The 16,703-nt window shown below is 43.5% G+C and overlaps 1 protein-coding gene across 1 annotated transcript in view; it reads left to right on the top strand.

The window, feature by feature from the left end:
• Positions 1-2,350: 2,350 nt before the first annotated feature.
• sh3rf1 (SH3 domain containing ring finger 1) overlaps positions 2,351-16,703 on the top strand; it is a 35,375-nt gene continuing 21,022 nt past the window's right edge. The window contains exons 1-2 of the mRNA XM_071539027.1: positions 2,351-2,538; positions 3,540-4,046. Of these exons, the coding sequence (XP_071395128.1) occupies positions 3,666-4,046 (381 nt within the window). The 5' untranslated portion in view covers positions 2,351-2,538; positions 3,540-3,665. The remainder of the gene's footprint in view (positions 2,539-3,539; positions 4,047-16,703) is intronic.

Raw genomic sequence — 16,703 nt, 5'->3', positions numbered from 1 at the left:
CACTGCAACTGAGTGTCCTGTTCTTAATAATGTATTAAACCCAGGAGATTTTTGTCTGGTTTCAATTAAGCCATCAATTCTTTTTTTATGTGGTTTACATAGTGTTGTCACCTTGTCATTGTGAACAGAAATGACACACAATATTAATCAGCCCTGTAATATGCAAGACAAATTGGTTTTTCAAAATGTTCATCATATTTTGTTCTAGTATTGGCTACATTTCAATACTATGCTTCTTGAGGGGATTTTTTACTGCACTGCACCGTACAAGAGAGGGCATTACCGCTGTCAGGACCAGGGTTTATCCCTTCAGGGGAAAATGGGACATATGTCTTGTCCTGTCCTCTCCTGCTTTCCTCTTCCCCTTTTATAGGCAATAACACAGCTGTCTCCTCCATCATCTGTGTATGTGCGTGTGTGTGTGTGTGAAGTGAACTATTTTTTTGTCCTCAGGTGCAGCCATTGTGAATGATTATTGCCTTTCAAGGTCTACAAATCACTCCTTTCTATATCGCTGAAAATAACTCCTACTACAGGCTTTCACAAAACACAGGCTGAATGTGTGCAAAATGATTGTGGGTAATGCACAGGGTTCATGCAGGAAAGGAGGGCAGGGGCCATTGTCTCAGTCGAGGTTGCGGGGGGCGGAGCAGTGTCTCTTCACAGTGAGGAAATATGACCTGAGGGCTCCTGCCAGCTCCCATGGGATCACTGGTGACAGAAGAGGGCCACCTCCACATAAATCTCCCTCTTTATTGCTCTTTTCTTCCTCCCCTTCATCTCTCCCCCTCTTGCTCAATATGCAGTGTCCTCCAAACGAGATAAAAATAAATCTCATTTTTATTATTTTGCAGTGTCTCATTCCCTCTCCTCTCCCTCAAGTAGTTTTGTTGCTGTGCCTTTGCTGTTAAGGTTCTTAGGGGTCAAAGGTCTGTCTTTAATGTATTCTTTGTAATAAAAGCAGCGCCTTCTCTTTCCCTGTCTGCCTCCCCTCTTTCTATATTTATATCAGTTTGACAGGTCCATCAGTTTGCTTTTGTTTCAAGAAAAAGTCATTTATATTCTAGTCCACAGCAGGCTACATTTTCAAAATACGGATCATTTTCAAAATAAAAAAGGGTATTCACATTTTTATATAGTGTGATGAGGCATTCTAAACTATGGTTGTTCATAGCTGCTCTGTGGTTTTTTGAAACACAAAACCAAAATGTGTTTACTTTCACTACTAGCTGCCACAACAACTTGAAATGTTGTCAACCAGCTGTTATTACCAGGGGCTAAAAGTACTGTAGTAGTGTGCACATACATGTCACAGTCGCATTACAGTTTGTTAGGACGTATCTTCACCTAGACTAGAAAAGAAAATCTCCAGGAGAAAATGTGCGGGCTATCTGGAAAGATAAGAAGTTTACTTGCTTCAGCTTGAAATTTGACCACCAGATGCCCCTATTCCCCTCTCCGTCACTCAATTATATTGGGAAAATTAAGAATAAAGATAATAATCTAAAAAATCACAAAATATTAAAAAGAAATGCGTCCGCACATCATGGAGGTTTTAAGTTGTAGACTAATTGAGAGAATGTAGTACTAGTTAGATGAATATTTTGGTGATAATGATAATTAAAAAATAGCGGGAGTTGCATGAGTGTGCTAGTTTTCAGCTAGCCATTTAATAACTAAATAGAGGTAGCTAAATAGGGACGAAAAACATCATTTTTCACTACGACTGGGACTGATGTTGCAACTTTTTTTGACACATCATTAGACGATTCACGCCCTCCTGACGAGGAGAGATGCTGCCTTCCAGCGCGCCTCGCAAGCTCCTACTTTCCAAGCTGAAAGTCGTAAATACGATTTGTCGCGCGTTCAGGTACTTTTGGTAGAAATAAATGACAATATTTGGACGTTGTAACAAAACAGTTATTTTTTTCTGATGACTGTTGTTTTATATTAGAACTCAAGCGGCAGAGAGCCACTTTCAGCTACAGTGCGAGAATGAAAGAGAAAAAATGCATGTCAGGCATGTAATTGAAGTTTAATTGATTTCTCAGTCAGGTGTTGTATATTTCATCACTTTTGCGATCAACTGCTGTCACTGTACAATGTTCTTCGCCCCTAAACGCCACATCTCGGCAACTCTGGTATTTTGTTGGTCGTTCACGTGTACTCAACCAATCATTCCAATATTTCTGACAGTCCCTGAAGCCCACGTACACCCTCCCCCTTTCTGCTTGTTTCCACCAACACAGTCTAGTAGTACTAGCACTCGTCATGGCGCTAGATGCGGACGGCAGCCAGAGTTCAGTTTTCCCGTCTCTGCCTTTTTCATGTTAACTTGTATATAAGTCTCTCTTACAGCTACACGTAACTACACGTCTTCTGCATCTAAACTAAAACTACCGTGGGAGAACAACAGTATTTGTCAGCTGAATACTAGTTAAGTGGCCAGTACATTCCAGCTAGCTTGCTAACAAGTAGCAAGAAGGCAGCAATTGGCAGATACAGGGCAAGAAGAGGAGGAGTCCTGTTTTGGAAGAGGTAAGCTACATTGTATTTCGTGGGCGAATGAGCTTTAAACTTGTAGATACATTGCGTGGCGTACGAACAATCATAAGAAACATTTTTGTCAGTTTCAAGCGTTGTAAAAACTTCTAAGTCACTTTTAAGACGGCAATATTAAAGTAGCCCGTTAGCCGCTTTGCTAGCGAGTGATCTAACTAACGTTAATTTGCAAACGTGTAATGTTAACTAACGGCCTTTTAGAAAACGTTGGTGAGCTGAGTATTCCTGTCGTAAAAAGTAATGTAACTAACAATGCATGTGATATCCACTGTTATGAAGTATTACATAATGTTGACATTATTTTCCTTAGTATGCCATTGCTGTAACTTACAAGCTTCAAGAATACGCCATTTGGATTTTCTTACCGAAATTGCAGCTAGTTTTCCATTAACATGTCAGCATTTGACATTAATCTAAGCTACATCCGGATGTTCTTAACTGTAACATTGTTTCAGATTGCTGACAAAATAAGCAGTTAGCTGTAGTCGTAATAAAATCATCTTCATGTCTTGGCTGTTCAGAGGCAAATCACAGGCTTTCACTCTTGCCCTGTGCTGCACCTTTCTCTCTTTGGTCGCGCTTACGCTGTGTTGATCATACAAAAATCATACATACAAAATCACAGCGTCGAGATGTATCCTTAACTGAACTGTGGACTAGATTCAATAAACTTGCATTTCATTGCCACAGTCGTTGATCCCGTGAAAGAAAATAGGGCAGCCTGATTTTGTGTTTTACCAGTGTTGTCAGCTCGCCTTTAAGCTACAGTTTTAGATGTGACATATGACTGAACAGGACAGAACTTTGTAATGTTCCAGTGTTGCTGATGAAATTGAATAGGCTATTTCTCATGCTCAACAAATGAAGCAACACTACACGATTTCTCCAGCCATATGTGTTGTCTGTTGAATGAATACCATGACCTATTTCTTGTGTTTACAGCTGAGCGATTTGCATATCTTAACCCTCTTTTACAGATAATGCAGACGCCATGGCCATAGCCGAGGCATGGGAGTGACGTGACAGTGCTGGTCCTGCTTCCAAACAAAAACCTTATCAGCAGCATGTTTTTTCTGCTGAAGTAGAGGCAGAACACACAGAGAATGGATGAGTCTGTGCTGTTGGACTTACTCGAGTGCCCCGTTTGTCTGGAGCGGCTAGATGCCTCAGCAAAGGTTCTTCCCTGTCAGCACACCTTCTGCCGCCGATGTCTCCAAGGCATCCTAGGCTCTCGTGGAGAGCTGCGCTGCCCAGAGTGCCGGACACTGGTGGAGTGCGCCGTGGACGAACTGCCCAGCAACATCCTCCTGGTGCGCCTGCTGGACGGCATCAAGCAGAGGCCTCGGAGGGCTGGTCCTGGGGCTGGAGTCTGCACCAATGGTACTTCTGGAGCTGGGGCCAGAGCACAGGGCAGTGGATCCAGGGACCAGGGCGCCCCAGGAGCACAACCCCAGCGAGCTCAGGCCAAGAGCACCCTTGTCCGGGTTAGTATGCTCGGCCTGGCTGATGCTCCGCATGGTTGAATATGGCTCAGTGAGCATGAATCTGTGTTTCCCATGGTTAGGGTCAAGCTGAAACAAAACAGAGAAAATCTGTATGGATTAAAAACAGCATGTTGCATTACTGGCTCTCTAATCTTTGCTGCGGATTAACAGTTATCATGGTGATCCCAAAGCCAGCCAGCTGACTAGCAGCCCAGCATTACAAACAGCAGTGATTGAGAACAGTTTATAGTTGAGCCAACAAATGGTTCTACCCTGTTTGCCGATTGCAGCCAGGCTTCAGCCTGTAAGGAGGGTTCTCTCTGTTTTCTTAGTTGCTGACATTGCCATATGCCAAGAGTCTTTCTTGTACTCTGAGGTTCCTGCTGTAGTGTTGCTTGTGAATGTATGTGAGAAATGCAGGGTGGGGTTGTAGTTGTATTATGCTGCAGCACTGAGATTAGTCATAAGGTATAGTTAGAGACACAGAAGCAAATAGTGAAATGCAACAAGCTTTTGTCTTTCCAGGAAAATTTACACAGATGAGAGAAAATGCTTTTACTGAGGGGGAAATGGGAATTACCACCTCAGATTCCACCTTTCAGAAGCCCAAGAGAAAAGACAGGTTGATATGAATTGTTGGTGTTTTGCCATTAATGGTTATGCAGAACCACCACATGTAAGATGAAACCAGATGCTGATGCCGCCAGATAGTTGTCATGACAGCGCTTGCTTTGGTGTTTTGTGCTGTTTTAATGCCATTTATTGTACAAATAACAAATCCTGTTGTTTTTTCTCTATTATTTACACTTCTCTCTGGGAAAGTCAATACACACGCCTCTTCTTGTAATTGTTTTTTTGTCCACGTGTTCCAAGTTGTTGGTTTTGAAAATCATTGATAGCTAGATTAATAAGTGTTTCCATGGCCAGCTGTATCGTGTGCGCTTACTGCTGTGTACTAGACATGAAAGTCAAAATTATCCTTGTTGCGTGTGAATGTGCTACTTTCTCTGAAACTCTGTAGCAGAGCTTCCCAGACTTTTTGGCATGGAAACATAATATGGGGGGCAGACCAGAAAATCAGTAAATGATAGCTTCTTAAGCCTTGCATCGTCAAGATTGTTATTATTCCATGCAGTAGATTTCTCAAAATCACACTTCAGATACTGTTTGACTGTATTGCTTCCGCATCTTTACACCTTGGAACCCTTCGCTGGGCCCAAAAAAATTGACCCATGGGCCCCTCTTTGAGCAACTCTGGCCTACACAAAGGGAGGGTAGGGTAGATGAAAAGATGTCAAGGTTCTGCGTAGAATCATTGGAATGTCAATGCGCTGATAATGTATCTGCCTAACCATGCAGGTACGAAGATCAGAGACTTTGCTGTAAATTGCTACTGGGGGACCTGCCTCATTTACCATAGTATCACTTCAGAGGGTTTGTGCTTTTTCAAAGGAGTTTGCGCATAGTGGAATTCCCCTCTGTTCTGAAAAGCCTATTTGTTGGACAGAAAGAGGTGGGCATGCTACTCCATTATTTGACCCCTCTGTGTTTTTAGGATTGACAGTTGATCCTGATTCCTTAGTCTAGGCATGGAAGACACAATGCTTTATAAGCCCCGCTCTTCACAACCCATATACAAACACACACAGTCTATCAAAGTGTTTTCTGAGTGTGCAGAATTGTGAAGTGTATTCAAAAGCTGTTTCTGATTCTGATTATCTCTGCAGTTCCAACTCTGTTGTAGCATGTCATGTCCTGGACTTGTAACGTCTCTCAAGTCTTTTCTGCTGTCCAAAGGCATTCTGCTGATGAGAGGGAGAACAGGAAAAGACTCGGCTGTGCAGGTGGAACATTTTCAGAACATAAAAGGCAGAGATCAAAGCTCTGGTTGATGGCCCAGTCTGATCTCTGGCCAGTGCCAGAGTGCAGCTCCTTGGGGACCGTTCGCCTCACTGCCCCTGGGTGACTCCCTCACTCCCACTTTCCTATTGTCCATAGTCTGTCCCTCTGTTTTTCGTGCATCCTTGAACCAGGTCCTCCAGTGCAGCGCCCCAGTACAGCCCCAGCTCAACCCCAGCTCCCCCTCCAATTCTTATCTGGCCAAAGAATGGTCGGGAGGGGAGAGGGGTGGGGCCTGGCCGACAGTTGCACAACAGGGTTTTGTTTCGGCTCCCCTCTGATCTTACTGACTGATCGACACGCGTGGAGTGACCAAGGTGTGTGTGTGTGTGTGTGTGTGTGTGTGTGTGTGTGTGTGTGTGTGTGTGTGTGTGTGTGTGTGTGTGTGTGTGTGTGTGTGTGTGTGTGTGTGTGTGTGTGTGTGTGTGTGTGTGTGTGTGTGTGTGTGTGTGTGTGTGTGTGTGTGTGGTTGGACTCCACCAGTAACAGAAGGTGACGAGTGCTAAGTAAAGGTGTCAGGACCAAAAGGGACAAATGTTGAGTGGGTAACCTTGCACAGTCAGCTCCCTGCCCCTCTCCAGGCTTCTAGCAGTCAACCAGTTGTGTGACACTCTGTGCCTTGGCATTTCTTTGATGAGGGGAATGAAAAGACTTGTCTTCAATGTAGAGCTGTGGCTGTGTGGCACTTCACATTCAGGGTGATGACTCACCTCCACACTGCTCACGTTACATGGATGTTTTGTCTTCCTTTCGCCCTTGTTGACTCATACAACACCGTATTTTGTTCACACAGATTGAGAACAGATAGCTTAGTTGCATTTTTGCGTGCAAGCGAGTAAAGCCATTGGAACTGTCTGGAAGCCAGAGGTCAGAGTTCAGGAGTCATGGCAGTCGGGGGGGATCGGAGCCAACAGAGGGGGAAGAAAAGAATTAGAGGTTTCTTTGAATGTCTTCAGTTGTCATTCTAGTCCTCTGAAGAGTTGAGCCTGTACTTCCAAAGACTTAAAATATAGCTGCTTTTATGATAATGGGTCTGCAGACTTTGTCATAAAAGCTTTAGTGTGTTCATCATTGACGGTTTCGTCCATTAGCCACACTGTAGATTTTAGGTTCCATTTAGAAGCCTAATACATACAATAATGCCCGTATAATAAGGCTGTAATTAACAATAATAACTTTACACAACTACTTATGGGGTGCAAGGGTATGTATATGTGTGCACATATACTTTCCTGTCTGTCTTTTTGTGTTTAGTTGACAGGAAATGAGACACTATTCTCTCCTGAGCTCTTGGGGATGTAATTAGGCCATTGTCTCCTCTGTGGTAATGAGGGCTTGATACAAGGGAAGGCTTTTTTCTTTTATAGGCCCCTCGCTCTCCTATAGCTCCTTCCTATCTTCCTGCTCTTATTTCTCATTACCTCCATATCCATTGAATTGTTTCAGACAAACAGAAAGCAAAACATAGCCCATTAATTTGCTGATTGAACGAAGTTCTTTCTAATTTCCTGTTATGCTTAAGAAATGGCTAAATACTTTGTTTCTAAGTTGTTGTTTTTTGATAAATGTCTTGGCCTAGGTTTTTGTTCTGTCTCTTTGTAGTTGATTTATTTCTTCAGAGAGAAGGAATGTTGTTTATGGGTTCCTCATGTAGAGGTATCTCATTAAAATTCTTGTGCTCCTCCCTCGTCTGAGGTCGATGAGTCACGCTGGCCCTCTTTGATGACATCATATTGTTGTTTGAGCCTTTCCCTTGGCCGTCTGGCTGACCTCTGCCTGTGTGACAGAACCCCTTCATTACACCCTCACTCTGCCCACATACTGGCAAACACATACTTACTGCTTTCCACTGGGAATTTTTCATGAGGGCTTAGGTCTATTCATTCCTCCTCTCTCAACACTCTCACACTTTTCTCTTGCCTCCTCTGTATTTCCCATGGAGGTCCAGAAGGAGCCATGACCCTCTGGACATTGCGTGTCAGGGTTTTTGAGCCCCCTATAATGTTCTATTATAAGACACTGACATAACCTGTATTTTTTCCATACATCTGCAATGTGCCTCCCTCCTCCTTGCTGTCTAAAGCCAGGCTGGAGCCTGTTAAAGGTCTAATGAGATTAGAGTTGATTAGACAGTGAGTCGGCACCGCTCCCTGTTCTCCTCTTACTGCTGACTGCTGACTCTCATTCTGGGAAACAAAACACTTGTTATTTTGTCCCGCCACTAGTGTGTTTGTGTCTGTGCTTGCTGCTATATATTTTTACATGCCTATCCATACATAAACTCTCTTCTGAGTGAGTGAAAGAACATATTGCTTAGCACAACAGGAACAGTTGTTCCTAGCAAATAGGCAGCATACTTTATGGATATTATAGTTTAACATGCGACCTACCTTATATATAACAGTAGACACTGCTCAGTCTGCATCCCATAAACAACCGCAATTATTCAATGTCAGAGTGTATATGATATTTTTAAACTGCAAGCATTTGAATGAACTGTGTTAATGTCAACTAATTTTAACTTGAAAATGGAGAGACAATGAATGATTTGCACCTACAAACTTGCGAATGGAGCAAAATGTAGAACGCAGGGTGCAGAATGTTGCACATGTGGAAGAATTGTGGACTGTAACTGTGTGCTACCCCCGTATCAATATGGATACAATCAAAATCAAAAAGCATCTATAGTTCTGCAGGACACGTTTTTTTTCTTTATCAGAGAGATTTAATTTCTTCCAACTGGGGTATTACACTATTTCCCTCATTAACAATTGCCCTCCAGCGGGGCGGATGGCCCTCAGAGATTTAGCCTACTTGCCATTTGAAAAGATTGGAAAATATACTGTGAGCAGAGTGCAAGTGGTTGGTTATGCTGTGGGAATTACTATACTCCACACTTGGGTTTACATAATTCCCGAGGAGAAGATCAAAAGACCTAATCATGTGATTAAGGTGCAGTCATGGTTGCCTCCTCATTATAGGGTAACACTGGTCCCCTGGTGAAGGGTGTGTGTGTGTCTGTCTTTTTTGAGCTTTTAAGATTTTCCTGCCCAGACACATACAAGAACAGCTTGTTTTGTTGAATCTCCTTTTAACCTCTTTCCCCAGACAGGGTAGGGTGTTTTGTGTGAATATGTGTTAGTGTGTGTTTGTCTCTGAGGAATGCCATGAGTAGTCGCAGGTCACTGTTTCTCCTCTAAACATTGGGCTTGTCTAGTCTCGCCCCACCTGCCAGCTCACATCACATTCACCTCCTTCTTCAGTAGACCTTCTATGAGTATCCACACATGTTTACGTGTATTTTCTGTCTGTCCTTTGGTGTCAGATATGCTAAGCTCTACTTGGTAAGCGAATCTAGGTTGACCTGATGTGATTTGATAGGACAGGAGATGTCGGTGTCTGTCTGTAATATGAATTAAGTCTCTAGGTGTGTTGATAGCCACGCAGGCAGTGGCGCGCCTGTGCACCTGAAAGCCCCAGGGCAGACTCACCTGCAGCAGCTGTGTCTTGGTAGAGGACACCCTTTCATATTCACACAAAGTGCTAGGGATCAGACCATCTTTTTGTGGATAATTGCTGTGGAGTGTAAAAGTCCAATTTCCTAACTCCCTCTGTGTACTGGAGATCACATTTAACCTCAGTGTTTATGTTTTGTTCATGAAGGTGTGTTAATGTTGGTTGTTATTCCCAGTTGTTTTAACACTACAAATCTGGGTGGTCCAACTAGCCAAAATGCCACATTTGCCATGCCCCCCCCCCCCCCCCCCCATCATCCCCCAACCCCACCCCCCACTTCTTACATCCACATGTCTCATCTCCTGCCAAGTCTGTCGGCATGACAATAGTAGGGGAAGCAGCCATGACCTCCTCTTTACCTCAGTACTATCACACCTGTTGTGGCCAACGAAAGCCTTTCTTTACCACTCCTTGTATGTGTGTGGTCCAATGGTCAAGGTTTCTTGATAAAACACGGCTTCATGGGCCAACTGTCGTCAACAATTTATTTTACAGCCCAGTTTGAGCACACCTGTCATCACCATTAAATATACAGTGCGATATAATAGTAATGCATAAGTGCACATTCTTAGTAATTCTCAGCAATTTTAGCACAACTACTATCCAGGCCCGAGTGGTATGTATTGACACTAAATTGATTTCTGTCTGTTTTCAGTGGAATTGATTCTTTTTACTGTTTTGTCAGCTGTTTGACGACATGTCCACCATGGTGCCCCACCTCTATTCCCAAGGTGCCCCTCATACCTACCCGGCTTTAGCAGAGCAATTTGACCTGTGACCCCTTGTTGTGATTGGTGGGCCAGGATTGGTCATCCATGGGCCATTGGTCCGCTGGCATGTTAAGTGTTCAGTTCCCATCCCAGAGGCTGAATCATGATTTGCTGGGAGTTTCATTTTCAGTTGTTTGACCTCTGGCCCCAGCACTATTACTGGCTCTGGATGTGTTCAACAGCAGCCTCTGGCTCACCTTGCTGCCTGTTCACAGAGATGTGTGGTCCTGGTCCTGGTCCTGCTTCTGCGATGGGGAAAAGAATGATTCTGTCAAATATTTTTGAACATAGTTTTCTCTAAATCTTCAGATCACTCTCCTTTCTTGTGAGAGCCGTGTGTTTGCTATTCTGCTGTGTGCGGAAAAGTTTCCTGTTTTGCTTTGGGGCCCAGGGGCGCAGTTAATCTGCATTTGTCCCCTGAGTGACATCCCTCTCCCAACTGTGAGGGGGCACAGGGTGATCCGGTGCTGAGCTCGGTGGATGTAGTGTTGCCCACTGTGATTTGCAGCGATTATGGGTGATTATGTATGATTATGTATATGGGCTCTAATAAGGACGATGTGAATGGGATTACTGTACAGCCACCTCTCCTGCACCGTGGGTGGCCATAACACAGTTATCTGCAGGGGAGGCAGTAGAAATCAGGAAACAGAAGAGCCGAAGAAACTGTGGAGTGGTTCTTGAAAGGGCAAAATAGGCAAAATATAAGTGTATAGTTGAGTTTGTTTGTCAAGCAGTGATTTGGAGGTAAACAGAATGCAACTGAGTTGATATGTGAAACTGAATTGCAGGTTTCTGTGTGTAGAGAGAATGTAAAATCTGAAAGACTATCCTCTTATGCTTTTTTTCCCCCCTTGAGCTTCCTGTCCAACACAAACTTGCTTATTAAGCAGTCTAAAACTTTATACACACACACACACACACACACACACACACACACACACACACACACACACACACACACACACAATGTCTTAGACAATGTGGTGCAACCCTTCGGGCTTCTCTAATGATGTGGTGTGTCTCCTATAGCCCACTTATTCATATTCAGTAGCTCCCTGTGTTTGTATGCATTTACCAATCCTTAGGTTCTGGAGTAACTACCCCTTGTACTGCCAAGCCATTAAAGATCTTTTGTTGAATCATGTAGTATTCATGTCATATAGGAATAACTGTCCAAATGACTTGATAGCTCAAAGCAACAACTTGGAAGTGTTCACGCGTTCATACTCATTTGGGAGTGTCAAACGCCATGATTGAAGTTTTCTGTAGACTGCAGTTGTTTGTGATCAGCACACAACATTCAGTACACAAGCACTTAGTGGGTGATACATTTGAGTTCATGTTTCACAGCAAGCCAAACAATGTTAACCACAAATTAAAAATCCAGCAAGTAGTCTAGTGGTGTCTTGCCATGGCAATTTAATATTTTGTGGTCACAAAATGTGTAATGAAAATCTTTAATTTTGTTTACCCTATTTTATTTGAAATCAGTATATGATCCAAATATTGAAAGAAAGGAAAACTAAGCCAGCTCTGGGCTGGTGAGCTGACTACCACCAGTAGCCAGATGGACACTGGAGTGCTGCCTGGATTGACACTTGACTTGGCTGATACAGAAGGTTCATGGTTCGTCGATGCCTACATGCTACAGCTAAACTCTTAATCATTTCCAAATACAAAATGGCTTTTCAAAGGCTTGATATCTAGCCAAGCACAACGCCGTTGTTGCAGTCAATATAACATTGGATCATTCTAAACAAAATGTCTCTTGTGTCTCCAGTCTGCCAGCTAGTTGGTCAGTTAGTCACTGAAGTACAATCTTTTCAAGTTCATCCTACCATTCCACTCTATTTGTTTAGGCTGCTGAACATTAAATGCACACAAGCTCCACAAGAAACACGTGGGCTATATTGTGTTCAACTTGAGATATTGTTTCCCTTAAATGTGAGGAAAATGTGTTTTAAAAATTATGCTTGAATTTAGAGCTCTATATATTTCTCTATTACCGTCCATCAGCCATTCAGAATGCATTAGGATTTTTACACAGGCCATGGCATAATATTTGTTACTACAGCTGTGATAGTACTAGCTTTCTGAGACAGGAAGATGAGAGATTAAATAATTTGGTTCTTAAAATAAATTATCCTGAAAGGTAAGTTTCCGTATTTAACAAACAAAAGTAGCTTACTATTAAGTTGTAATAATATTGTGTGTGTGTGTGTGAGAGCACATGTGCAGAATCCGGTCACAGGTAAACCATGCTGGAAAAAATCCTTGGGGAAAGACTGTTCCCACATTCCCACATATCCCTTTTTGTTCATGTAATACTCATCAATACTATAGATGCCATAAGGACACAAATAATTTACATTTTATTTTGGAAGAAATTCAGTGGCATGAAAACTTGGAAACCACGCTATTGAAAGACTGCGTTCTCAATTACTCTACATGCGTGGGGTCTCTCCTGCTGACAGCGTGTGATTAATTATTGAAATGGGCTTGAATAGAGAGGAGGGCTGACGAAGACTGAGGGGTGGGGTGTCACTATAAGTACTTTGACTACAGACATACATCTGCACACATGTCCCATTATAAGTATTCTCATTAGAGACAAATGTGCCCAACTTGAACCTAGTTATTTTACACACACACACACACACACCTAGCCCTTTGTGGGTTGAGTCTGACCAACCCACAGTGATGTTTGTTTTAATGAGTCACAGACTGATTTAGATCTGTGAGGGCACATTACACAGTGCACACCCACAAAAACACAGGTGCGTAGTCAGGACACAAACAGACCTGTGACAACACTATGTTGAAATGTCAGTGCAGGGTTGAGCCAACCTGCCTGTGTTTGTATTCTGCATGGTGGGAAGGTGTGATTCTGTGCCGATAATGTCAAGGAGAAAGCCTCATTAGCTACCATGTATATGGACATCCTGACCGTTCAGGAGGAACCAGCATCTGTCCCTCCTTTCTCCCCAGCCTCAAATGGAATAATTGTGGGCTGATGAGCAACCACAGCGACCTGGCACTGTTGGCATGAGACGAGCAGACCTGTCATTTGACAAGCAGACCTGTCTACTTGTCAAATGTCTCTAGTCTGATAGTGATGTATTTGCCTCTGCTGGCTGTGACCAGTCAGGACTGAAAGAAGAGGCAATGGAAAGCATAAATTCTATACCAATTCTCTCTTGCACTGTAAACTGCTGTACATAATATACTCACTGTATGTTGGCCTGCATAGACCCAGTCTTAGAATGCATGAAATTAGAGCAATCCAGAATTATGTAACTTTTTTTTTTTTAGAGTACAGCATAGTACAAAGGCACAAAGGGCAACATTGAGAAGCACAAACCTGAAGCTTCCTTCAGTACAGGACTGTCATGAACTAGTTAAATTTGAGTAAATTCTGTAATGGTCTAGCACAGGCCTGTTAAGGCCAAACCACTCAGCAAACTCTAGGGGGAAATGAGAGAAGTGAAGCCCCCAAACCCAGAGTTCCTCAGATCTGCTCGCTGACACTCTGGCTCTAGCACCCAGTGTCTCAGTTGGCATTCAGGGGAGAGGAAGAAAAGCTAGCAGTTACTTGTTACATCTGGAGTGGGTAGTGGGGTGGAATGGACAAACACACTCACACACTTTCTCAAGAAAGTGATAGATGGTCAGTGCTGTGCTGGTTCTTGAGTTGGAGAACAGATGCAGTGTTTGTGCCCTGGCCCTTTGCCATGACTGCGTCAATATCCTAGCTTTGTTTGTCCACTGTAGAGGCGTCCAAATACCAGCCAATGCAAGCAAGTGTTCTTCATCTGCCCACTGGTCTGAAATCCCACATCGGACAATTGAAAGATAAGCAGGCATATGAGACAGTCAGTCATTTAACGAAGAGGTGATTGAGAGGCAACATGGAAGTGGCCATAGTCTGTTTGCCATGTCTCCAGACATTATTTATGGTCCTGTAAGCTACAGAAGTCCGGCAGGTTATCCAGTTCCCAGTCAAATGCTCCTTGCCGCTATGGCAATGCCATGGGTAAATCGTTCAAATCTGCCCGAGCAGAGCAGGTGGCTCACTCTGAATGACTGAGTGGAACAAAAGGCCACAGACACTGCACGCTTTCACCAGCACAGTGGAGAGTGATGTGAAGAAATGCTTAGTATTCAGCTCATACCGACTGGCATTCAATACACAGATACTGTGACATTTGTAAGTAATCCCCCTGTATTAGGCTATAAGCTCACTCTTTATGTGCAACACCTCTGTGAGTTCTTTGCCGTTTTTAAAAGATTTCTTTTCTGCTATGCATTTCCCCCCAGAGTGGTTAGTCAGTTCTTTGGGTGGAAACATGAGATTATACACCCACTGACTTCACTCTGACCCCTGCGGTTTCAGAATGAGTCTAAAGACTGACTTCTGGGGGAGCGAGAGAAATGGAAAGAGGGAGATGAAGGATGAATAGAGCAGCCTTTAGCAGTTTAGAGTGATGGGGAGTGAAAAAGCACCCGAGAAATGGAGAGGGAGTTATGGAGAGCAAGAAGAGGACAGAGATGAGGGAGAGGATTTTGTGGGTTTGTTAGTCTCAGGACAGACTGTAATAGCTTGTGTTACAGCCATCTCAACCTATCACAAAACAGCCAACTAGCCATTCTGTCCTCAAGCCTGCAGCAGCACGATGCACAGACAGCCAGTTTCACATTCATCCCCCCAAGCTTTGCGGACCATGGTCTAGCTTCAGGAGTAAAATGAGAAAACATAGGCCTATTTTTAAGAGGTTTCTCTTACTGCAAATTATTTGCATAGTCTATATTTGCTTTGGACTATTTGGGACTGTTCGAGGCAAAACAAACAACTTGCACCACCATTTTTCTGAGATTGCTCCCCCTAGATTCACTGGAGTCACAAATGTTTGTAACTGAACAGATTGTAATGCACCGGTCAGGTTTTCCAATTTCCAACAGTGTGATCAGCTGATCACTGATCCGATCACTGATTGAAATGATGCGTTTTACTCAGACTTTCTACTAACAACGGCACATCATGTAAAAGTGCACAACAAGCATAAATAGACAAATTCAAATAAAGCACTGTTTTTAACAGTGTTTGTTCTTATGGCTGCATGTCATATCTGACCTATCCATTTGTAAACAAATCATAGGTTTTATCCAAACACGTTAGTGTGAGCTTGATGACTGAAGTGCTTACTCACTTATTGCCACAGGTATCGCATGAAAAGTTTTTCATTGCGGCAGCATAGGGTCTGCCTTCTGTCCAATATATTAAACTGGTTCTAATCTATGATCATAGGCTGTGAAATTCAAAACACAACATAAGAAATGAACTGTCAGTGGCAGATGGACGACATACCTACACTACTAATGTTCCGCTGACTTCTTTAAATTGGCACATACTCTTTATAATGTTTGACCTCTTTCCTGATCTAGCAGTTGAAACTTTTGATCGGGCAGTTGAAACGATGATCAGACGATCACCAATTACCTGTTTAGTACGTTTAGTGGCTGATTATGTTCAGTGGCCGATTGATCGGTGTGCCCCTACTCCCAGCTGTTCCTGCTTTAGTAGATTAGTCCTCCTGGCCAGTGGACCTATGTCTGTGGCTCCTGTTGAAGAGAACAGCCTCTGTCGATCCTGTTACACCACAGAACCATCACTCTGACAGGTTCAGGTTAGCCTGCCTCATTTCCTCTGCCTGCCTCATTCTCTTTTCAATCTTTTGATCTCACACTACTTCTCTGCCCCTCTCTTTCCAGCTCCCATCTAGCTCCCTCCCTCTCTCTGTCTGCTCTGAAATGTGAGTGGGTTCCTGTGAGAGTGATCGTTAAGCCCAGTGTATGAACTGTCACAGAGTTAGAGGGTTCTGTTCTTTCAGTCTTTAGTTAGACAAGCAGACTGGCTGATCCCTGGGCCACCCAGAACCAGCCTTTACCTCTCGACTGAGGCCAGCCAGGTGAAGACAGCACCCACCATACACATTGGGCTACACACAGATATGTGCCAGTGCATGTGCAAGTGGTTTCATACAGTTGCACATTCACACTATGGGTGCACACATGCAGCTTTATGAAAACCGTATGGCTGGCAGCTCTGTTTCCATAGTTTTTCCATAAAGCCAGACCCCCCTCCTGCTAAAATGCTTTCTTTTTGATGACTAATCTGTAGCTTACTAAGTGCTCCCGCCTCAGTAATGTCTTGGTTGTACTTCCATGTGTTGAATGTTTTTATAGACCCCCCCTCCACCCCCACCCCACATATCTCTTTAAACTGAAATCTCAATGTAGGTCCTGATTTTGCACATGGCAGCCTTATGGGGCCTGTACCCCTGACTCCAAGAATGATGGCTTTGATCATAGTGTAGGATGAAGATTCCCATGAGCCCCCAGGCTGCAGCTCAAGGTCAGGAACTGGCAGTGAAATTGTAAATTGCAGGGGTCAGTGACTGGTTACTCCCAA

Source organism: Centroberyx affinis, unplaced genomic scaffold (assembly GCF_046629955.1).
Source record: "Centroberyx affinis isolate AG114_WGS23_722 - 3 ecotype Tasmania unplaced genomic scaffold, CSIRO-AGI_Caff_v1 ptg003390l_1, whole genome shotgun sequence".
NCBI lineage: Eukaryota > Metazoa > Chordata > Actinopteri > Beryciformes > Berycidae > Centroberyx > Centroberyx affinis.
This window is presented reverse-complemented; position numbering and strand designations above follow the sequence as displayed.